The sequence below is a fragment of the Blennius ocellaris genome (genome assembly GCF_963422515.1).
Source record: "Blennius ocellaris genome assembly, chromosome: 7".
NCBI classification, from domain to species: Eukaryota; Metazoa; Chordata; class Actinopteri; order Blenniiformes; family Blenniidae; genus Blennius; species Blennius ocellaris.
Window position 1 is genome coordinate 18,119,646 of NC_137656.1, and position 24,940 is coordinate 18,144,585.

At 41.8% G+C, this 24,940-nt stretch overlaps 1 protein-coding gene across 4 annotated transcripts in view; it reads right to left on the reverse strand.

The window, feature by feature from the left end:
- Positions 1 to 7,298: 7,298 nt before the first annotated feature.
- rhobtb4 (Rho related BTB domain containing 4) overlaps positions 7,299 to 24,940 on the reverse strand; it is a 36,713-nt gene continuing 19,071 nt past the window's right edge. For all 4 annotated transcript variants that reach the window (XM_080499261.1, XM_080499262.1, XM_080499263.1 and 1 more), the window contains 10 exons: positions 21,240 to 21,441; positions 20,867 to 20,970; positions 16,835 to 17,020; positions 15,231 to 16,050; positions 14,894 to 15,113; positions 13,831 to 13,949; positions 9,558 to 9,708; positions 9,274 to 9,362; positions 8,982 to 9,087; positions 7,299 to 8,547 (listed from right to left, as the gene is read on the reverse strand). In XM_080499261.1, coding sequence (XP_080355387.1) covers positions 8,369 to 8,547; positions 8,982 to 9,087; positions 9,274 to 9,362; positions 9,558 to 9,708; positions 13,831 to 13,949; positions 14,894 to 15,113; positions 15,231 to 16,050; positions 16,835 to 17,020; positions 20,867 to 20,970; positions 21,240 to 21,431 — 2,166 coding nt within the window. In that variant the 5' untranslated portion in view covers positions 21,432 to 21,441 and the 3' untranslated portion in view covers positions 7,299 to 8,368. The remainder of the gene's footprint in view (positions 8,548 to 8,981; positions 9,088 to 9,273; positions 9,363 to 9,557; positions 9,709 to 13,830; positions 13,950 to 14,893; positions 15,114 to 15,230; positions 16,051 to 16,834; positions 17,021 to 20,866; positions 20,971 to 21,239; positions 21,442 to 24,940) is intronic.

Consider the following 24,940-nt stretch of genomic DNA (forward strand, 5'->3'; position numbering starts at 1 on the left):
CTGCTGAAGTTGCTATAAATACAGCCTTTTGCCATGATGTTATTCCATTGTGTGAGGAATTTACTGTTTCACAGTATGAGTGTCTGGAATGTGTTCGACCTTTTATGTACAATTTGCACAAGATGTACTTTGCACAAGTCATATCTTGCAATGCAGATTGCAATTTTGTAGTGAATGTCGTTGAAAAACATAGATATATTAAAAAAAAAAATTGAATAGTAAGCTAGAGTTATAAGCCAGTAGCTCATAAAATGTTTTTTTTTTTTTTATTAAACTTTAGTCAAAACAATTCCGAGCATTTGGTAGCATGGATTTTAAAGCGACATGAACACTTGAATGTATTTCTTTCCTGAAAATATCCATACTAAAACATGGCTTTCTTTGCACATATATCTTATATAAATAGTTTGCTTCAAGTTGTCAGTTATGTCACAACTGTTGTAGCTCATGAGCAAATGTTGGCTGCATAGTGAGGAATGATTTTTTTCTTCTTTTTTTTTTAAAGAAATGTGATGTCAATTGACAACACTTTGCTTGTGTCTTCTTCACTCTTGCAGATCTCACAGTGTGGAATTTTTTTTTGCCACCTCCCCTTTCATGTAGATAATGAGGAGTAAGTGGGAGGTGCACTGATGAGTGAACATAAGTCGAAGTTACAGGAGTCACGACTGATATGGAAGTAATGTGTAGATAATTATCTCACGTCTGAACAACTCGCAAATACATCAGCAGCTGGAGGCCAGTAGCATCACGGTGCGCTCTTAAAAAAAGATAATATAAGTCATGTTAGGTGCCGGACTGGCATGTTGATGGATGGAAAAATTAGAGATCGGCCACAAAGTTGGGAATAAAAGTTACTTGTTGAAGTCAAGAAAAGCAAGAAAATGCAAAGAAACAGAGAGAGAGAGAGAGGGAGAGAGAGAGACATATGCTCTGTGAATCCTGGTGTCTTCTCGTCAGACTTCCAGGTGAGGTCACTGCTCAGCTATGCGCCTTCACAACAACCATGAGATATCTTTCCCTTGGGCCTCAATGTGCACATCAGTGCGTGCATGTGAGCTTTTATGCTCAATAATCACATTGGCACCTCTTCAAACAAAAATCTTTCTGATTGTTTCTCACATTTTTTTTTTCTCCAAAAAACAAAAACAAAGGAAGAGTGGGAACATGGTCTTCCTTGTAGTTTCAAAGTTTGCCTTGCTTTAGTAAAATATGGCAACAGAAACAAACAGCAGCTGCTTGCAGATGAAAGAAGAAGCCACATATTTCTGTAAAATAAAAGGGTAGCGGGTTTAGGAGACCTTAAATTAGAATACGGTGTCAGAATGATGGAAGAAGAAACTTTTCTCGGAGAGGCCTCGAGTTGGTGTGTGTGAGAAAACACTATACGTCTTATTTGTACATGTATTTATGAGAAAAAGAAAAGAAAATGCCTTTGAAACCAATTTCTCAAAACTGAAACTTTTTGATATTTCAATGCTGAAACCTTCCCAGTTTTGTCCCTCTCTGGATTTCCTGACTGTATTCTCAAAAGCCATCTTTTTTTTTTTTTTTTTAAACCTACTTTATCATACCCGTGTGGCCAAACGAGCTCCTCCTAATGCCATCAAACAGTGATGCTCTGCGCAGTACAACACTCAGTCCCAAGTCATCGTATGTTCTCCGAGGAGAACCCCGGAAAATGAGAGCCAGATGTGGTGATGTCAGCCCATGTCTGTGACTCTAAAGTTGTTTTTCAAAAGCAGGGGCAACATTTGTGGGAAATTTGAACACAGCACATGGTTTTAACAGCTGATGCAGCATCAGAGTCTGTAATCAGTGCTCAAGCTGATTCTCTGAACTGTGGACGTTGAGGTCGCTTCTACGAAACACATGTAAATTCCTCCATTAACAAGGAAATGAAACAGAGAGATTGTTTACGTCAGAGTGTGTTGGTTGGCACGTAGACTGCTGTGTGTTTTCCGAGAAGCGTTAGTGTGACTGTAACTCACACGTGGGTTATGGGTATAAATCTTCCACTCCCCACAGCCGCCACCTTCTCCGGTCACTCCTCTACAGTCACGGGTCATAAGCCACATCATTAACCATCGCCATGGTAACTTTTAGCCCCATTTTTCTGTGGCTTTCTCTAAATCCCTGAGCCCGCTTTATTAAAAGGCTCGTCTCGCAGCACGTTGGTCTGGATGATGCATGTGTTCAGGGAGATATATCTCATGACTAAGATGTTACCTCCAGATTTATTTGAAGAAAACTGAAACTGCGAGAAGATTTTTGTTGAATTGAGAGAGATTTTACTCAGACAATTGCTGTCGATACATTTTAGGCAAATCAAAGAGAAAAACACCATATAAGATTGAATTGATTGATTGTTTATGTCTCACTTGACTAAATTGGTATTCTTAACTTTGTTGATCAGCGTTACTTTGACAAAAAAATACTTGGGATTAATTTCTTCAAACGAGTAAAGAAACACCTAAACAAAAACAGTTCAAAGCAATTGGTTTCTCCAAATGGTTTAAGTCGAAAGAGAAAGATGTCATTTGAGTTGTAGGCTCATCGTTTGTCCACTAGGTGGTAGAGTGGCATCACACTTTTGGCAGTTTCATGCAACTCCTGAAAAACAAAGGCTAAAAAAAGACAAAAAAGATAAGATGAAGCTTTTTTTTTTCCACTTTTCATTTTTGAAATGTTGCTTTATTAACTTCTTTGACAACCACATTTTCTGATCATCTATTTTGAGTATAAAATGTTTTATAACACTGGTAAGAAGACTGGGTTTAAATCCAATAAAGTGAATAAACCATGCGATTGAAGCTCTGTAAACCAAGAGAGGATTATTGTATTTCAGTATCTAATGACAAAAGATCTGATTACTTGCTGGTGGACATCACTATGACACAACCCACCTTTAATCTGCTTGTAATATATAGTGTATACAGTGTGTGTGTGTGTGTGTGTGTGTGCAATATTATTGTAGTGAGTTCGTAGTGTTGAGCCTGGGTATTATATAATAAACTGAACACATTTTAATGATGTATTGTGCATTTTGTAAATCGAAGAAAGTAGCACAAATTTTGGAATTTATGTTTACGAGCCTTCCTGTCCTTGACAAAAGAAAAGAAAAAACCCAAAACAAAGCACCTCAATAAGAACACAACAAAAACGAGGCAAGTTGAAAAGATTAACAGTTTTAATAAAATTCATGTCAAACATCAAAATACTGAAATGGCAAAAAAGGAGAAAAAAAACATTTTCTACAATTCTTTCCAAAGTTTTGTACAAATCACAGTGGTTTCAAAAATATTACAAAATTTTAGTTTCAAAACATTTTTTTTTTTTTTGCAGCAAAACATTCTGATTGTTGTATATTTTCTTGAAAGCCCTTAATAGTTTGTGAGTGTGGTGTGCTCTTTTTTTTTTTTTTACGTTTAATGTCATAAGCACTATACCATAAGCAGTAAATGTTAATAAAACTCAGACGAATCGATGGAAACGAAAGTGCATAACGATACTATACAGTATATACGATCCACTTACAAAGTACAGCAAATATCACGGATTAATCACGCCATGTCTGTGCATATAATCAGTTCTGTATGCATCAACTTGTTAAACAGGTGAGCAGAACGTGAGTGGTTATTATGGGAAGGAAAATGTATTCAATTTACAACACTGTACTTTGGATAACAACAAAGCATCATTTATATACTTGTCATAGCTCATATCTGCCTTTAAATCCATCCAGTAGCTCACTGTTGCTTACAGTAACCCCATCTCATTCATGACTGCAATACTGCAGCAGAGCAGGTGGAAGCAACAGAGTGGACTACTGAGTGTAGCTGGGAAGTTAAGAAAGTGGAAAAAGCAGAAGATGCTAAATTATGAATCAAGCAAACCAGTGAGTGGAAAGACAACATACTTCTCAAAAAGTAGGCTACATAATCGAAAGTGCAGGCACCTGGCAGAGTGCCGAAACGTTACTTAAAAATAGCTGGTCTGGCTGGATTTCTTGGTCATCTTCAGAGCTGAAGTCATCTATTGAGTAGCGTACATGACCGGACACACAATTCAAAGTTCCTTATGTGTTGCTATCGTAGGAACTTAATCAATGTAACTCAATGAGCCAGGAACTGCTTTTCAATGATTATTAGAATAATAATAATTTTTAAAAAAGCATACTCTCCTCGATAAACATTAACGAAAAGCAACTTCTTTTCACAGATTTTTTTCATACACACACATATATATATATATATATATATATATGAAAAAAATCTGTGCTCAAATCTATGTGTGGTTTATTTCTTGGCTTAACGGACTTCAGCTTGAGCCCGGAAGGCTACAGGTGCAGTGCCATCAGCCACTACAGAGCTAAACAAGGCACAGGAAAGAGAGACGCCAAAAAGACTACAAAGGAGATCCTCTCGCGTGTCAAAATAGACCGATCGGCCCCGCCAAGGAGGAAGAACTGAGTCTAAAACACAAGGAGGAAAACGTGACAGTGAAAGGTTGAAACAGAAGAGACAATCGAGAGAAACACCTCACACATCTGTCCAACGTGTGACAACTTTGGCCTGCAGGGATCAGTGCAGAGCAAAAAGGGTAAACATGGAGTTTCCAACCTCCTCAAGGTATGGAAACAAACAAAAAAAAGAGAGTTCAATTTCCAACCCTTGAAATATTCATGCCTGACATAAACCCTCTCATCACTGCATGCAAACTTTATCAAAACATCACAATTGGCTTTCACGTGTTTCAAATACTCATAAATGTCTACTAAAACACTTGATTTCTATGGAAATTGAGAATTTCATGCTTTTCAGTTAAATTGTCTGAAACGAATACCTTCAAAATTACAAGTAGGCATGACTGATTGTTTGACTACGGTAACAGTCTAAGATGGACAGCCGTAACCCTGCAGCAACAGATCTCCTCACTTTTCCAAGAAACTGTCCCAGTATAGAAGTTATATATTTATTGACGCTACCTTAAGCTGTGCTTGAGCTCATTTAACCACTAGATTTGTGCATACACCCACAAAGCAAGAAGAGAGCTTTTTTTTAGGGGGGGGGGGGGGGGGTTTAAGAACCAACACACAAACAACTTGTGTCCACCAGCTTTCTTCACCAAACAATTGGCGGGACATTTTTCAAACGACTTAAATGGAATTGTGCTACAATCATCTGGTTTTTCTTTTTTGAAAAACAATTTTATATAAAGATAAATCCATGCTAAGTACAAAACGGTACAGTCAGAGACGAAGAAAGAAGAAAGTGCATTCCAACGCAAATGTCATCAATAATGACAAAGTTAGGCCACCATGCAAATTAAGCCCCCACCCCCACCCCACCCCCAAGCACATAGGCCAGCCAGTGCTCATTAGAAAGCTTCGTTTTCTCAAAGTCAGTGGTTTCCAAGTCAAAATTACAGGAATCAACCTGCCTATTTGTCTTTAATCACTTCCTCTCAATCAATTGGTCAGAGCAGAATCTGAACCGCGACGTGAGTCAGACCCCAGGAGAGGACACGCTAATCTAAGGCCAGACAATTCCACCACCCGACCGCTCTACACCCTAAAAGGAATTCAAAAGGCCATTTATCTGCATAAAACAAAGCAGCATGCCTGCAAAAGTCGCAAAGGCTTCACTGTAGCAGGCGGTGCATAAAGCAACGGCAGGAGCGTGATCTTCGCCAAAACGATCTGCTGTTTCCATCAAGCCGGCGCCTGCAGAACCCGTCTGCAGGTTTCAAATCACATTTTGCAAAAATCCACTCAAGTCTTTTTTCTTTTTTTTGTTTTGTCCAACCATAAGGCACATGGACCAAGAGAAGAGGTTTCATGGGTCATATGAAACATAATTACCATTAAGACAAACTGATTCTATGGGGATTTTGAAAACCTGTTTCCTCTTCAGGCCTCATGTCAAAACTCCAAAAGCACTACACTGGGATAACTTAAAAAAAAAAAAAAAAAAATAAAAAATCTATGGAGGAATTCTACAACAGAGGGGGAGGGGGTGCACAGATAACACTGACTGACTGACACGTGTTTATTTTTCACTCCACAAGCTCTCTTTTACAGATCAATTCTCACTTGGGGCCTCGTGAGAGCCTCCCTGCCTTCTATTCCAGTAGTTGTCGATTACTTGGGGAAACGGCACCACATTTCTCACACAATCTATCTCTGACAGTTTTGCTCGGGTAAATCTGAAGAGCGCAAACCCGCAAATAGAACAACGTGCTAATAGAAACATATCACTTTTTTTTTCACATTCAGTATGAAAGCCCAAAGAAATTAGCACCCTTAACGAGAGAATTGGATTTGCAAGTTTGCAGTTAGACATCAAAACTGTCTGGTGTTTGAAATAAACACTCATAGTATAAGCTAAGGAATATTAATTTCCTGGTTAGGCAAACAGATCGAATTTGCTTTTGAGTATAAAAGCAGCAAAATACATCACAGGGTTACCACCGCTGTATATAAAATCTAAATCAACACATTTTATAATCGATGGCCTATTTTTTTGTTGTTTTTTATTTTTACCACTTGTTAATAAGAAGAGAAGAAAAAATTTGATTTTGAATAGTTAAATTGGTCAAATCTCAATACAATTACCGAACTTCTGCATTTTCCTTGCAAGTAAACACTAAATAATGAGACGAGATGCTGGAGATTTGACCTTAAAATTGTGTGTGCGTGCGTCTGTGTGTGTGTGTGTGTGTGTGTATGTGTGCGTGTGTGTGTTCAGTTGGACACTGTCTTCTTGTGTCTTAAGCACCATCAACAACAGGAATGGAAGGCAATGCCGGACCACGACACTTCCTCCTTGACACCACAGATTGAAAACCACCACCGTGGGAAGGGATTCAAAATGTAATTATTTTTTTATACTGCTTCCTTTTCCTACAAGTCACTTTCTCTCCTCTCCTCCATCCCTTCTTGCTATTTAAAAAAACAAAAAAGCAGGGAAGCAGAAATGAAGACAGTGAGGAAGAAGAATCACAGCTTTGGTATTCAAAATCAAGTGGATATCGGTTTTAAGTTCTTGAATGCACTAATACCACGGTGCATGTCCTTTAGCTTCTTTTAACACTGAAGTTATACTGATGACCTTAGTAACTAATACTAGAGAGCAAAAACACACATATAAAAACTCCTGTTAGTATGACGGTTAGTGCTGGGGCCCTGAGCAGTGCTGCCCCTAGTGGTGTAGGGGTGTAAAGGCAGGCTGGCTGAGGCGCTTTAATGCAACCGACTGGTCATGGATGTTACAAGCGCTTTTGTTCAATACTGTATCCATCGTCCCCCCCCCCCCCAATGAAAGAGGTATCAGGTAAGGCGAGCCCTCTTTATCCCCCATCATTGCTATCACGTCGCCAATTGAGGGACTTTTAAAAGCAGTCTGTGAAATCACCTCAGGAACAGCTAGTGTTCCGTTTCTGTTTGTTTAGTTTTTTTTGCAAATGTGTTGTGCAAAAGATGGTGTTATTGACTAAATTACAAGCTGCTAGCTATTATCCAACTCCCTGACAGGAGTTTATTAACATGCTAAATGTTTATTTGTTGTCGTTTTTTATTTTTACACCCTCACATCCAAACTTTAGTTTAACAATCTCACTTGCAGCAACATACGATTCCTTATTGAATGTACTGTGCACCATTTCCCCCTGATAACAGTGTCCTAGAAGGTGCAAAAAGTATACAAAAGGTTAAATGTTCTGGAAGTAATTAGTATATTGTCAGTGTGAGTTCGTGGGAATCCAGTGCTGGCTTTACAGGGGCGGATGAGGGTCAGGTTTCGGTACGTGGAAGCTAACAGTCTGTACAGAAGTGAAGGCAGAGGTAAGCTCCTCTAATCAGAGCTGCGGTGGTCAGTGTGTCATAGTCATTAAGGTCAATGTGAAAGATGGAGAATGAGAGACTGAGAGAGATAGAGAGCCCTTGCTCCCAGTCCAATCACTCAAAGGCTGAGACACTGAGTGCTGGTGGAGGGACCGAGCTCTTGTGGAGGGAACGAGGGGCTGCACTGCAACACCACAGGCCCTTTTAGGTCAGGGCGTCTGGGAAGCACTCAACTTGGAAGCATCACTCAATCACACACATACTCAGATATCCATACACGTACCCTCACTCGGGTTCACACTTGTCACACGGCATACCAAAATGCACTCATGTGGACAACCACACTTGGTAAAGAGGCACATACATTCCCCCAAACAAGCTGACATTCAGGCGTATTAGCACTGAGGACTAGTTCTCCACTGAAAGAGGATTCAGAGCCACCCTCCTTTATTTGCTTCAGGACATCTAACACTCCTGGGTGGAGAAAGGCCAGGTCGGGATGGAGAGTCAGCGGAGGATGCGGTTTTAGGAGACATGCGGAGAAGAGGACGGATGCCTCCAGAAACACCAGCCACGTTTAGTGTGCTGCTTGCGCAGGATCTCCTCCTCCCGCTCACGCTCCTTCTGAGAGCGCAGGTACCGATCCTCCTCCTTCAGGAACCACACGGGAGGCCAGCGCTGCTTTTCAAAGTGCTTCTGGTTTTCTACAGGGTTAAAGAACAGGAAAAAAACTCATATAAATGCATATAATATGAATGTTTGAGAGAAATGGTTTGAAACTAGCAAACTAGAGTCCAAAGAATAGAATAGAATAGAATAGAATAGAATAGAATAGAATAGAGCTAGAAAATCACTTATCTTTTCTCCTTTCTATAAATATTTGTCACTATTGTTAACTATCATGCACAGAACAAAATCAGCCCTCCCACTCCAACCAAATGGTTGCAATGAACAATTCACGACATGCTGCAGTCTTTTAGTACTGAGCTTAGCCCAAAAAAATAAACACACTTAGCTTCCAATGAGCACTGGAAAGCATTTTTTTTCATATTTGTTGGAGTGCAATAGAAAAGTCACTTGAAAGGGTTTTTGTGAGCGGCCAATTATCTGGGCCAAGCAGGGCGAGGTGTGCCTGTACCTGGAGACATGGCCTTCATGTCTTTAGGAAACTTGCGGCAGATGCTGTTATAATTAGTGCAGATGTGATGGAGACACCAAGATGAGAGTTGCTTTGCATTGTGGAACTGCAAAAAATAAGAAAGCATGAAGAATAAACAAATTATTTCAGCTCTGCATAAGGTAGTGGAACTGACATTAAAAAATTAATTCAACGACTTATTTATTATAGTTCGTGCGAGATATGATAATAAATACATTTTTGTATCGCTACTTATAACAGATGAATCTTAAAACACAAAATGAAGACAAACCTGTGCCAGCTCAAGGTACGCCAACACCTGTCCGTCGATGTCGACTCCTTTCACCGCCAAATGGAGAAGCTCATCAACAGCATGCTGTTCTGAAGAGGCGGAAATCATAAATACAAATGTTTGGATTTGCAGATTTTAGGCAGCTTCATCTGTATTAAATATAAATGACTCATCCAAACTCTTGCAGAGTCGTTGGTGAGAGAAAAAAAACAAAAAACTATCAAAGTCATTGTATATTATATACTCATGTGAGTAGATACTTCATCAGTGGAGATGGTGTTTACCAGTGAGGGCGACAAGGCGTGGCAGACAAAGACGATTGGACAGCACTATCAGCTCCATGGGCTCCAAATCGGGACAGGGTGTCAGAAGACCGCAGTACAGGAACTCCAGGACCCCGCGCATACAGGCTGCGGTGGTGTTAGGGATGGACACCTGATGACAATGACCAAGGTACAAAACAGACATGAAGAAATTTGGTGAGTTCGGAAAAATTACAAGATGGCTTCCACATAAAGAGTTGTATTTTCCACCACTTCAAGGGACTTTAATACTCTAGTGTGACTCACATTCATTGCCTTATCTAAATGGTTTGACTGCTTGGCCACCAGGAAACGAACTGTAGTTTAACCTTATCACAGGTCTTCACCTCAAAGTTTTAGTATCGGAACTTACATTTTCATTCCCCTCATATTTCAGGCACTTCTCCATATTGTGTATTCTTAAATGTATCCCTTTCCACCTTTACCTTTGGAATTCAATTACTTTAAAATCAAACATTGGTCATTTTTAATGGATATGTTTGATAAAGCCGTTAAATTCAGATTGTTTGTGTGATATCAGGCGAGAACATTTGAATTTGCCTTAGATGTCACATATTTTTGACCAAATAATGCAAAACTCAAAAATGTATTAAATTGTACTGACTAAAAAAGGATTGGCTACCCGTAAAGTGAAAGCTGAATGAAGGCAGCATTATAAGAAGGTGAAGGGCAGAGGACACGCTGTGCTGGTCACGTTCTCTTTGATCGCAGCTTGGATGAAAGCTCCCGTCAAGGGGATTGTGATGCGAGCAATATGGCAAATGTAAAAGGCCCTGCACACACACACACACACACACACACACACACACACACACACACACACACACACACACACACACACACACACACACACACACACACACACACACACACACACACACACACACACACACACACACACACACACACACACACACAACCCCACTACTCAGATCATACCCACAAGCCAGGACCTAGTCTCAGAGCCACGTGCAGATTCACATTTCTAGTCAGACACTGTCCGAGCAGTAAGAAATCTGGAAATGATTATACATGGTTAAACTGCATAAATTTAAATAAACATTAAGGGTTTGTGTTACTGCATCACAGGATTTAAAGCAGTCAGCAAAAACTTTATTATAAAAGCATTTGTTTGTGATCATACCTCTGATCTTTCAGGCCGCATGAGCGTTGTCTTCTCACACTAAGAATATGTAGTTGAATTACCAAATTAGAAGATATTACTCTTGATGACGACAGAGATTCTTGGCCAATAAAAAGTACAACTTGTGTGTGTAACATCTGTCACTGTTATATTTATGGTTTTGAACTGAAACTTGTGTCATCATTTTAATTATACACTAAATAATGATTTATTCTTAACAATTACAAGACAAAAAAAAAAATCATGCTGAGAACAAGTATCCTTATATCCTTATATCCTTTTTCTGACACCACCCACACTTGGAAAACCACTGAAGGAAACGCTTATGTAGCTTCTCATTTCATCCAAGTACTCTACTTTAGGTGCTGGGAAAAGTTTTGTTTTGTTAACCACCCAATTTCTGTACATCACATGCACCTATTCAACTACAGGTAATGGAGTCTGAGCCCCGGAAGGATGGAAGGAGAGTAAGTGATAATGGGAGCGATGACCTGGCCCCTCCAGGAGCTCTTCGGAGCCTACCCACTGAGGCACTCTTCAACCTCCACTCCAACAACCAATTAGGAGAATGTCAACTTGGCGCAGCCTCGTGTTATGATGAAAAAGTCGCAACGTTCTAGAGGAGGGTGGTCCCTGGAGCTCAAAGCCCCAGCTGGGGCCAGGAAGCAATAACGGCTGGACGCATTCATAGCGGCAGGACATTAATGGACAGCACAGGATCACCTGCACTGGCAGGTGATCCTGTGTCAAAGGAACATATCATTGAAAAGCAATCATCCAAGATGAGGTACAAAGCTCAAGAGAGATTTTCTTGTTAACAGGAAAAAGATTTAAAAAAACAAAAAAACAAAAAACAACAGAACCTGATGACTCAGCTGATGTTAAAGTCTTTTCTTTCTTCAGTCGGACAGAAGCTTAGCAGGCCCTCCCAGCAGGTAAGCTAGGCTTCTTAGCATGTCGCACTCTGCCAGGATGCTCAGTCCATGGCGAACAAACAAACCACAGACACACTGCAAGTGAGACATCCAGTAGTGAACTATGATGCACTTAGTGGTCAGTTTGTGTAACTAAACACAATGACAGTGAACCTCAAAGAGGCTTTGACTCATGTTTTCTATTACAAAACAACAGAAAAAAAATCCCTTTATCTGTGGCTGACATCCCACAAAGAAACAAACATGCTTTGTGTTTACAATGTCAATAACACTGTGAATACCCTTGGAAAAGAATGACAATAGATGGGTTTGAAATACGAAGTATAGAGCTGTACCATGCAAAATTAGAATAGTTCCATTTTCGCACAACAGCATGAACAGTGAAATGTGTGAGCATAAAAATAACGAGAAGGAAGTGTGGCATGGTTACGAAAATAGGACAACGGCGGCTGATCACATTCTGCACTCAGTTTGAGAGTCACAGGTTGTTTTGGATTTCCACATAACAGATTTATCAAATTGTCTTCTAAAACCTAAATGTTACCAAGAGGATAAAACAGATGTGTTTATAGTACAGTGTCAGTTTAACATAGTGTAATTGACACTTGACGTGGTTGCCCCCCCCGACCTAAAATTTTTTTTAAATACTGTGAAGGGAACTGCTTTTTTATTATGTTGACCGCCTTTCTAAATTGTGATGTTAGTTTATTGACCAGTAGTAACTCATGAAGTGCATTATGGGACATGACTTCTTCTGTCCCAGGAGGGAAACCGCTACCATCAAAGTCAGCAGACCATAGTAGCTCCTGACATAAGTGAACTCATCTGCTAATGACCCGTGAAAAACCTTTCAGCAGCATGGAAATGCAGATAAATGTCCATGCATTAGTAGAGACACTGTTGCTCATAAACATGAATGCTGATGGCTTCATTGTGCAGTCAGTCTTTAAGTCTTTGTCCCCAGACCACCTGCCCTCTATGGTCTGCCAGCTTCATACCATAAACAGAGTCACAATAGTGACAAACATGAACTGTTTAGAGTAACCATAGACACTAATTGCCCACCAGGAACAAACACCAAACACTGCATCCCCTCAGTGATGTTAATGGCATGGTTGCTCCTCGAGACACAATGACTCCAATGGCTTTTTGCTGAGCCACCCATGTGGGGAAGACTCTGGAATAATATCCAGACTATCTGTGCCGAACAACAAAAACGCTGCAGATTTATTTACCAACTGTATAGTTAGAGTTCATCGAAATGTGCAGTACTTTTTCCCTGTTTATCTCTAAGGGTTACTTTCTGTTCTTCAAAGAGCCTGAATACGAGTAATCTAAACCTGAAAGTAACCCTACTCTTTGGGATCTGGTTCTGCAAGAAAGTCTGAGCAGCGCAGACTTTAAATCAGACGTTACTTCCTCTCCAGCAAGGTCAGGTCCGGAGCACACGACTTGCAGGCTGTTGTGGACACAGACAGCACGAGGGCTGACTTACATGAGAGCGTACACCAAGTAACTAGACCTGCCACTTGGGGAAATGCTGACCTCAAAAGAGTGATTCTTCTTGAGATAAGTTAGGGTAAAAGCCTTGTTCAACTATTGCAGTGTTTATACTTAAACAGTAGAAAGAGCTGTTAAAATAAAGTGTCTCAGTACTCCACCACCACAGTGGTTTAACACTGAAAACAGGAAGTGTGTGTGTGTGTGTGAATCGGGGATGGTTTTGTGTATGTGTATGTGTATATGTGTGCGTGTGTGTCGGAGCATGCATGTATTTATCATATTTGTGATTTGAACATGTTTACAAAGTCCAAATGTGGTCAGAAAGTGTGCACACAACAAAACAACAAAAAAAAAACATGCAAATATATCTGCTATGCAAATCAAGGCTTTAAATACTTAACTTAGGAAGTGGTTAAAGGTCAAAATGAGGTCTACAGTCATGTTCTCTGCAACACTAAGAGGAAGTTACGATATGAGGAGGAGCACAACGTGAGGAAACACACGGTTGCATCTCTTGGGCCAATGTAAGTAAAGTTGTAAGTTACTGAAGTATCTCATACCTCTGCACCACTTGTATGTAACAAGTACAGGTGTGCGGTTACATGAAAACAGAAGGATATGAGATTTTCCAAAAATATCCTCCAGAACTCACCTCTTCAATGTAGCTTTCCATAAAAGAGCCTCGAAACATGGCCGCCATCCAGTCACAGCTGGAGATGAGCAGGGGCTTGTGGGCTGGGAGGCAGCCATCGTCCAGCCGAAACACCACATCTAAAACCGGGGTGGGAAAAGAGCGTTCATCTGGTGGAATGCCACAGAAGCCCAGGCTATAGAAGGGGGAAAGACGAACAAGGCATATGCCCAGACGCACGCACAAGCAGACAGAAAGCCAGACAGACACACACACACACACACACAAACACATAGACACAGGTAGACAGAGAGATAAATTGACAGGAGGATAGAACAGCTTCTGACACAGAATAAGGGAAGGAGCACAGATGCTGGGTAGTATGTCGTGGAGGATATTCTGTTTGAACTCGAAATTCTTTTAAGAAATCAATCGTAACTATACAAGTGCAGTGATGTTTTCAGAGGCTACAAGTAGAAGCATGCAGTTAATCTATAATAATCTAAAATTCAACTACAGCACAAAGAAATGTGCAATATTTCAGAAAAGACTTAGAATAAAACTTAGAATAAAAGGGATTTTTATATGAAATCATTAAAACTATGACAAGGACAACAAAAAGTATAGAAAGATAAGTATAAATATGAGGCAGGATTTCTTCTGATGTCTGCAATAGCTGCTGATGCTGTGAGGATGTGAACACACACACACAAGAGCTGACGAGAACAGACCATACCATAGAAACACAAGAGACAGGAAGCAGGTGAGAGTGAACACAAGACAACCAGTCAGCCAACCATCAAGTAACTTGATGACATTGGAAGAAAGCAGATAAAACCAACATACACATAGTATTTTTCACAGCAGTTACTAAATGTCTGACAAACCAGTCAAATGTACACGTGGGGTACATTTTCAGAGATTGAAAGAGAGTGCCACAAGTGAGCAAAGTCTTTTTCACCAACCTCCCATCATCCCGACACACGCATGCACACACTCGTAGACAGACCTCGGATCATCGCGTGGAAAACAACAACGTGATTGAAAGAACTGAAGCGCTGAACGTTTGGCACAATGGGTTTACCAGCAAAGGTCCCTTTATTGAGAGACTCCTTGATGCGGTTGGCTCTGCGAACGTGGAAGGCTTTGGTGATCTCCTGGTTCATGAAGCTCTCTCTGTTGAGCACGTTAGCCACCATCATCCGCAGATCAAACACCTCGAGCAGCTCAGCGATGGTGGCGACCTGCATCAGATCACCTCTGCCCTCATCCAGACTTCCGGTATAGAGGTATTGAAGCACCGCCTGAAAACAAAAAGGTGAACTATAAATGCTAAAGCCAAGGGCAGAGGTGCTCATTATTTCAATTTGACATCAAAATTGTTGTGAATTTGCATTCAATGTAAGTCTCAATTCCATCACCTTGAATGGCTCCTCCTGTATAAGTGCATCCATGGCTACCACAGTCATAAGTCGGGGTCGTCCAGTCACAGGATCATCAATATGCTCCAGACACACACTCAGGAAGCCTCTTCCCCAGCCTGAAAGTGCTCGGCCAGTCCCCAGTGCTCCGAGAGTGTAGTGGGCTCGAGAAGGGAGTGCATTATCACTCTGGGAAGTCCTCAAAGAGCCTTGCTCGAGCAGCTGTGGCCGATTGAGCCCCCGCACTCCCATATCCCCCCCGTCTTTATCAATATCCAGACTCTTAGTGCGCCCAGCCTGCTCCTTTGCTCCTCTTCTGCTCTGTTCATCTTCCTCCCCAATCTCCAGGCTCTCCTTGCTTTCCTGGTCCTCCCTCTTAGGCCCGGGACATGATCCGCCGAGATCGAGAGTGAAGAGATCATAAAACTTGGAGCAGGAGGTGGCCAGATAGACTTTGTGCGCAAAGACACGGGTGGTGCCGCCTTGCAAAAGGAAAAGGACATCGGCGCACAGAGGTTGACAGAAAAGTGAGTCGGGGCCTTCGCCATCTGTGAGAGGGGGGTCTGGGATGCCCACGATGGGACGCGGTGGGCGAGGTGGCAGGAAAGGTGCCTGGAGCAAGGGCCTTTGGACTTTCTTCAGGTGTGACTTCCAGAACTGCAGGTGACGACGAGAGATTAGGGCGGCTCGGATGGCATTGTCGAAAACGTCTTTGACTCCAAACTGGGCAACAATGCTGGTCTCATAGTAGGGAATTCCAAGCTCTTTTGCAACTTCATGGCCTCTCTCTGGAGGAAGGATATCTGTCGGTTTGATGGGTCTGTGAGTCAGAAAGAGATGATTATATTGATGATGATATAACGATAAAGTAATCAGCGCATGGAAGACAAAAGTAAGTTAACATGCAGGCAAAGTTGGACGTAAACTGTGTCTCAATTGAGGGAATGCATCCTTCAGAGGACGGATCCTCCGAAGTCTGTAGCTCACAAAATGAGACGGTCTGCGAGGCACTGTCACACCAGCACTGGTTGCCTAGCAACCGTGGCGTCAGTACCAAAATACATGGATGAATTGAAAGAGGGATTTCAAATTAGGTTCAAAACCACATGAGGCATGGGGCATATGTGAAGTAGTTACGTTTAATGCTTGTGATAGACTTTAGGGTACAAGGCTGTAAAAGATACACCTGTTGAAGCATCTTTGAGGGAGAAAACATTTTTGGACTGCATCTGACAGAGTCACAGAATTGGGACAGCTTTGATGCTTTGAGAGTGACACCATCTGTCTCCAAATTCATTTTTTAAGAAGGATGCTTCCACTGAATAAGGACACAGCTAAAGTTGCATTCACCTCAATATACCTCAATATTCAATTACACCTTTATATTTCATGCAACGGCTCACAGTAAATCAATAACAGGCAGAACATTTAAAAACAAACCTCACTAAGTTCTATCCTCAGATCATTGATGCAGTGATATAATTAGCAAATCATCAAGTTACAGTCACTCAGCTTTTATTGATTAACCGAACAAACATCACATGCATCTTCACTGTGGCACAGGTTCTAAAACTGTCTGTTAATGCCTGGGAGAGTCCTCTCACTTGGCTAGTGGTCGACGGGCGCGGTTAACTGCATCCAGGTCAGCATAGCGCAGATCCAGCTGGCAGCCAACCAGAATGATGGGTGTTCGGGGACAGAAGTGCTTGATCTCCGGGAACCACATGGTGCGGACGTGGCGCAGGGAATTGGGATTAGCCAGAGAGAAGCACAGCACCACTACGTCAGATCTACAGTGAAAGCAGGAGAGAGAGAGAGAAATCCTCATTTCATGTCACTTACAGCATAACAGAGATCACAGGAAGGGCAGAAAGAGGCAGAAGAGAGCTGATTCATTGTGCCATGAGCAGGAGATGTCAGTCAGGAGGAGATGTGTCGTCTTTGATGGAATGAAGGGGAAAGAAAAGGGAGAAAAGAAAAAAAGGCTTGGTGCTGACTCACTGACCATCTTGTCAGTTCATGTTAAAAATGTGCAACGTGTGTTTGGAATACGCTTGTTCTGCTGCTGCGAGGCGTTGTGGAGGCACGGGCAGTGCCAGTCTATGAGGCGGGGTCACAAGACAAGGGTGTGTGTATGTAGAGGTGTGTGATTGTGAGTATGGGCCTCTGGCCTGGTGATTCGTGTGGCCTCTCTCTCTCTCTTACGTAAATCTCCCTAAGCCCTTCAAGGCTACATAGACCACAAAGAGAAGGCTAAGAATAGATCAAAATACACATGCGCGCACGCACGCACGCACACACGCACACACACACACACACACACACACACACACACACACACACACACACACACACACACACACACACACACACACACACACACACACACACACACACACACACACACACACACACACACACACACACACACACACACACACACACACACACACACACACACACACACACACTCATTTCCTCAACTGAAGTATGTGATGGAGCAGACAGCAGCTGTTCTCTGGTGCCAATATCTCAGCGACATGCTGGTGCATGTGTGTCTGTGTCTAATGTTTGATTGAGTTTTGTGTTTTGACAGTGAAATGGATCATTTAGTAGCAGAGCAATGCTGATGAAGCAAAAAAGTGTCAATCAACAACACAAAACCTTTGACCCACCGGCACAAGACAACTTATGTAACTTATGTGCAAGATGTGTCATACCTGAAAGCTTAATGGCACTTACTTTTGATATTTGTCAGAAATGCAGTATTCAAAGGGTGTGAGACACACCTACTAAGTTTAAATGCAGCATTATGCACCACATGCACCATATGAACACGTCTGTTAGCTTCGGGTAACAAAAATACCAACACTAAAGCAAGTATGCCCTACATAATGTGCAAAAAAAGATGGTAATGTAAAAAACATTATTTCACTTTCATCACAACCTTACGTGCTTTAATATAGATACTAAGTTAATTCTCTTTCTTTAATGAAATTTAACATGAGGGACAACATTTTTTATTTTGCATGAGTACACAAAATCAACTGGGACATTTTTTGCAGTGTAGACATGAGTTCCATAGTCCTCTTTACTTTCACTAATGTAATCTCAGAAAAGCTCCCACTGCCAAGCACATTATATGCAATACCAAAGCATTACATCACAAGAGCTCAGACACACACACACACACACACACACACACACACACACACACACACACACACACACACACACACACACACACACACACACACACACACACACACACACACACACAGACAGGAATTCCCATTAGCACTTTGTCAAAGGATCATTACAGCAGCTTAGTATGTTTAAGGTCATATTCTGTGTACATGCCTTTGTTGTTGATAAAAGGGATTTTTTTTTTTTTACAATCGCTGTGTTGCAACCATGGATTATCATTTAACTACAGTAGATTCTGCAACATAAACTCAGACAAGAGGCTCATCTGACTTATTCATTTGGATAGGCACACATTATTCATTACTACACTATTATTGCATTTGTGTAAGAGGGCCAGCTTCACCTTTCATGACTCACATCAGATATTTATAGCATGGCAAACATTAAGTGGATTGTTTAACCAGCATACTAATTGAGGAACTCTACATTAGTCTTGCAGTGTGAACAGAGAATGAGTCAGACGGTCCTTGCAAGGTTATGTTAATTACATCTCTATGAAAATGTGTTTGTTTGCATGTCAGTTAAATAACCACACTGTACTATCATGAATAATCTATCGCCATTACTTATGTACAATAAATAGCTTCAATGGTGGTCGTGAAGCATGGTAAGGGTTGGATGAACATTACAAAGGTCATCAGTAGTTATATAACACAGAGAAATTGGAGGCAACACATGTGCACGCAGGCACACACACACACACACACACACACGTACACGTACACGCACACGCACACGCACACGCACACGCACACGCACACACACATTGTAGTCAATAATCAGATTTTCAGTTGTTTCAGTTGTAAAGATGGAAATTAATGGGCCTAATGAAAGCCTGTATTTCTCTGCTATTACAGAGCCATTCATAGCACGCTTTGTTAGTCATTAAGTCTGTCTCTGCAGTATTCAAGCAGTTAAACAAGAACAATGCTTACAAGTGCAAGATGACACTGTTTTGACCTTTTAGCAAAACAAGAAAAATACTACTATTTAAAGTTAATTTCTCCATTTAGCAGTGGTTATGTTTGTCTGAGTCTATTTTGAGGCCATCGTAAAGCTTTTTTTTTTCCACACCGGGAATGTGATCGTCTGAGAACGATGTGACAATGGGATGTTTTGAGTTGTGATATCAACAAACAGCTGAGGAATAGAGGAAGGAGGGGGTGAACGAGCAGCCAAGCAGCAAGGAGGAGAGGAGACGTGAGGGACGTGAGGTGACACAGGGGAGAATTTTGGAGGAGAGGGCATGGTCATAGATGAATGAGATTCAATAGAGCTGGAAGAGCAATAAGGGGAAGCTGATGCCTGGAGCTGGTGACACTGGGGGGGTGGGGTGGGGGTGGAACAGCTGAGCTGGCACTGTGTCTTTATCAGCTGACTGCAGGCTGACAAAGCATACAGGCCAGGCAGACAGATACGCACAAAACTCACACAAACAAGAAGCAGATCGGCTGCGCAAATGTGCACGTTTCAAATGAAGGATAAACATAGTGAATCCAGGCACCTTTGGGAGAAAGTATAAAAACATGCATATGTGTGAATGTTTGTGGGATATCTTAGCAGAGGTGGAAGAGAAAGGAAAATTTCTACTCAAGTGTAAATATGGTTAGATTGATTACATTGTACTCATATACAAGTAAAATTCCCGCAACTGAATGTATTCAAGTTAAAGTATAAGAGTTAACTTTTCAAAAACTGCTTTAAGCAATAGTTACTTTTTAAACTCATTGTATCCAGTCAATGATAGTAATTTGATTATATTTAGGAATAACACACCAGTTATTTGTTTAGTAAACAAATGCATGATCACAAGATGGACAATGTATCAGGAACATATTGCACGTAATATAATACGAGTGCATTTAGGTACGATTCAGACCAAGTTTGGTCCTTGTCAATCGAACTGGTATTTGCTGATTCTATTCTGGCATTTAGTCCTTTTGCATCTCATGCCAATAAAGCAGCTTTGAAATAGAGGGATGGGGAGTAAGAGGATCGAGCGATGATCCAATCAGGTCTAGTGGAAGAAGGCTGTAACAGCTTAAGGGCAAAGTTCAGCTAAAAAGCATGGCAGCGGGATTACACAAAAAAAATACTTTTGGGGCTGAGTAAAAGTTACGTGGGCATGGCAACGTGACGATGACAGATTAGTTGTATTGTCAAAGCAAATTACACTTATCTGAATCAACCAAAAAGGAATCTGGTAAAGTATTAGTCCAGAGAAATTGTGTCAGTGTGGCCTGCAAATCACATAGCTAAGACTAAACTATTTCTTGGCTGTACCCATTGTTCAAATAAATAAATGCTACAAAGCAGTTAACCCTACAGTCAGCCAGTAATTGTGTTATTGGGGCATGAACTTAACTTCTGGATGTTGTGGAGCTTGAAACTGTGCGTATTGTGTCTCTGAATCTTATCTCGTTGCTCACCTGCCATAAGCAAATCGTCGGTCTTTGTGATGATCCCCAAATGTGTCCCATAGCCTCAGGGACACGCTGACCTCATCCACTACATCACGAGATCTCTCCAACACCTGAAACACATACACCATGCAATCAGGTCCAAACGCCTTCACTTTGTTGTTCATTGGAGGATTATTTAATCACTGGCTAAATATCAAGTTTCATTGTAAACATATCAATATATGACTTTAATATGAATTTAGCTTGATTGTTCTCAATTTGAATTTAATTTATAAATGGCTATAAGACACCATTATTCTCAAGTCCATGTCCAGAAGTGTATCCAAATTTGTCTATATGTAGCTCTCTCCACAGTGTGTTTGCTTGTGTTTTTGCCCACCTCCTGGCATACACGGTACTGGTCGATGGCCCAGACGGTTGGCACGTGGGTGGCAAGCAGCTGATACTGTGTGAGGGTGGCATTACAGGCCCGGGCACAGATTAGCCTGGTCTTGCCTACTGCATTATCCCCTACCACCACACATTTTATGGTTTCCACATTGGGCCGCTCATAGTCCGTGTCTATATCCATGGAGAGGGCCCTGGAGAATGAGAGAGGGCGAGAGAGAGATGTGGGGGGGGGGGAAGAAAAGAGGTTAATACAATATTCATGGAAATTAAAATCACATTTGATAAAGTGGCCCAGGAGGGATGACAATGCATTTTGACAATGAAAGCAAGTGGCGTCAGGCGCAGTAGCTCCTAACTCTGGCCTTTCCTCGTCTGGAGAAGCTTTGTAAAGACTGTGAGCCCCCATAATTGTACTGCCCAGTGAGGCTTCTGCCAAACCCCTCAACAGAACACATGGTTCACAGGCTGAGGAGGAGAGGGACAGTAGAGCTATTTCTGGAACAGCACACATAGAGGAGAGAGAGAGAGAGGAGAGGGAGAGGGAGAGAGAGAGAGAGAGAGAGAGAGAGAGAGAGAGAGAGAGAGAGAGAGAGAGAGAGAGAGAGAGAGAGAGAGAGAGAGACAGAGAGAGAGAGAGAGATGGAAAGACAAAATCATAGAGGCTTCCTTTGAGTTGCATGCCCTTTTCTCGCCTTCCCTTCAAAGAAAAAAAAAAACTTTACTCCCCTATTAGAGCTTCTGTAATGGATCATTTTAAATCCCTCATGCATTGCAGCGCATCATAAGTTTTCATAGAACAGGGTGAAATAATGTGGTTGCATGTTCGGCCACCTGCACAATGAGGTGTTTATGTTCAGCTCAACTGACTTCCTCTTTTAAAACCAAACATTACTGTGAAAAGCTTAGCAAAATCCCCTTTCCATAAACTGCTTACTAACATTTCTGACATGTGAAAACACATGTTAATCTCCATTTTAAAACATTCCTGGAGGAATCTCCCCCCCCCCCACACACACACACACACACACATACTGAGGGGCCTGCAGTCAGCTAATCAGTCCATTGGTCATTGCAACTTGTTCAAAGAGCCACCCCAAGGCCCCGTAAATAGAGCATCTGAAACATTCATAAAGGCCTTTGCTTGTTATTCCATTGACGTGGATGCCAGAGCAACACTTCAGTCCAGCACTGACAGACGCCAGCAGCTAAAAATGGCATCTATTCATCTGACACATGAGCCATGGCCCGCTATTCAGCCACGACCTGCTCTACATGTACTCATATACCTCCACTCTGTATCCAATATCACTGCAGTTTTCTGAATTAAGTCCCGAGAGCTTAAAAGTATATCTATCACTAGCGACAAAAAAGTAATAATAAATTTTTTTTTTAATAAAACGTTATGCCTTCTGATTCCTTATCCAAATAAGTCCTGTTTGCATTGCTGGGAAATTAGAGCAAAGGGGGTCCTACCTTTGTTTAGCTGTGCTGATGAAACTTGGCAGCTTTCTGAGCAGTCAATATGGAAAGGGGAGAATTCAGGATGAACAGATGTATAACTACCTTTTTCTCTTACCACATGTCTGCCTGTGACAAGTTCATGGGCACGTACTACAAGTGTAAGACAGAGATAGAGGAAGCAATAAAAATGTAGCAAAACCTTGCTGTTATCTCGCGGCTATCTTTGTAACGGTCACGACAGCTGCCAAACCAAAGGAAAGAGGGACAAGGGTTTGAAACCTGACATACTACAAGTGCCTCTGTAATGTCCATGTTAAGGGACAGAAAGATCCCACCACTGAAAAACCAAAGAAGGGTGGATGGATGTTATGGCTTTTGTAAAGCAGCATTATATAAGAAAAGGGGCGTGAACAAACAGAAAGGTGGCGAGGACTATTAGTCCTGAAAGAGATCGTCTGTCAGCTGAGCATTACAATCAGTACGTCCTGCAATGGCGATCAAGAGCGCAAGACCAGCAATAACCAAGGGGGCTCAGGGGTGGAGATCACAGCTTTTGCACAGCTGATGCTTCTCTGCGGCCTAATGCATGACTCTAAAAAAAGAAGACAGGAGGAAGACAGTGGAGAAAAACCATCATACCAATGGACCTGCAGGAGTTTGAAAGCAGGCGTGTGTGTATGCAAGTAAAATTGTGAGCATGTACAAGCGTCTAGATGGTCTATGAGACACAAAGCAACATGCAGTGATGTAACCAGAAGGCAGCATTGGTGCTGGTGGCGTGTTGTTGTTGGTGGTGGTGGTGTGGACAGTTTCTTAGGGGGATCAAGAGGACCCAGCGCCTGAATGTCAGCCTCCATCCCTGGCTCTTTACCAGGCTTCGATCAAGGCTCACCATGCCTCCGGAATCGCATAACACAATTGTCAATTCATACCCCACTGCACTTGACATATTTGCCCCTACTCACGGGTTTATTTTTAAATTCCATGAGCTTTCACTGGCCTCAACAATTATTTTTAATGGCAAGACTGAAGGACGAGCACAAGCCAGGGACTGTGAGAGCAGAGCAGCGCAGCTCAGCGTAGCGGAAAGGCAAGCTGCAAGGATTGGGTTTCATTTTTAGCCAGCGACCTATCGTGAACCGCACACAGACGTCTAGACTTCATCTGTACCCAGTGTCATCTTCCCGACAAAGTGGCAAAGGAATCAGCAAGGGCAACAAAGTATTGGCATGCAATAACACAGAAACAATGTGATATGGTTTCAACATGTCTGCAGGTTTTGTCTTTTGGACATGTGTAGGCAACACCAAAGTGAAAGAACACTGTTGCAGGATCCCAAACCTCTCTCCACGTACAATCAAAACCCTCTTGTTTAAGTCCAGGAACACTTGGATCCACTTCTGCGTGCCCAAGGCAAGACAGGCTTTTGTAAGGAGATGCAATATCATCTTTAGCTGTAGGTTGAGGTTTTTGCACACATTCTTGTGTTCTTCCTCATATTTTCCTTTCATCGTTTTAGGATAGACACTCTCTTGTCCCCAGCTTTACCAGATCTTCTAACCTTCAGACAAATCTGTGCTTCTTTCCCCCCTTCAGGACAGAGTTTTTCCATCACTCGGTGCCCTTGTTATCTTTCAGTAAACTCTCTACTGTGTCATTCCCGCCTACAGTTACCTCTCACATCCAATGTCACACTCCCATCAATGCTGGAATTAGCAATCGTATAGTGTATCTATCTATGACCTTAACAAATTTCTGTACGGATATCAAGAAGCAGCATTAAGCAAACGGCCCACCCACACCCGTTTTGCTCCCCGCCGTGTCTCCCTCTCTGTTACATAACACTCTTACAGAACCACTGACAGCAATTTTGCTCATTCCACACTGTCCGTAGCACCCCCCCCCCAAAAAAAAAAAAACCTGTCCTTTTTTGGTGGGTGTTCATTTCCTAGGGGCCGGAGGTCACATCAATGCCACAATGAAGTCAACTGCCTCTTCAATTTGCTTCATGCAGTCATGCAAAAAATTGCAAAAAAAAAAACAAAAGCAGCAACCGAGTTTACAAATTCACAGCCTTGACTCCATTGTCATTAACTATTAAAAAAAAAAACAACCCTTTGACATTTCAGTTGAAAAGCCAGTGTCAATAAATATCAACATAGTTACACCATCCATGTGTGTGTGCGTGTGTGCGTGCGTGTGTGTGAGAGTTGGAGACACTGACTGCCA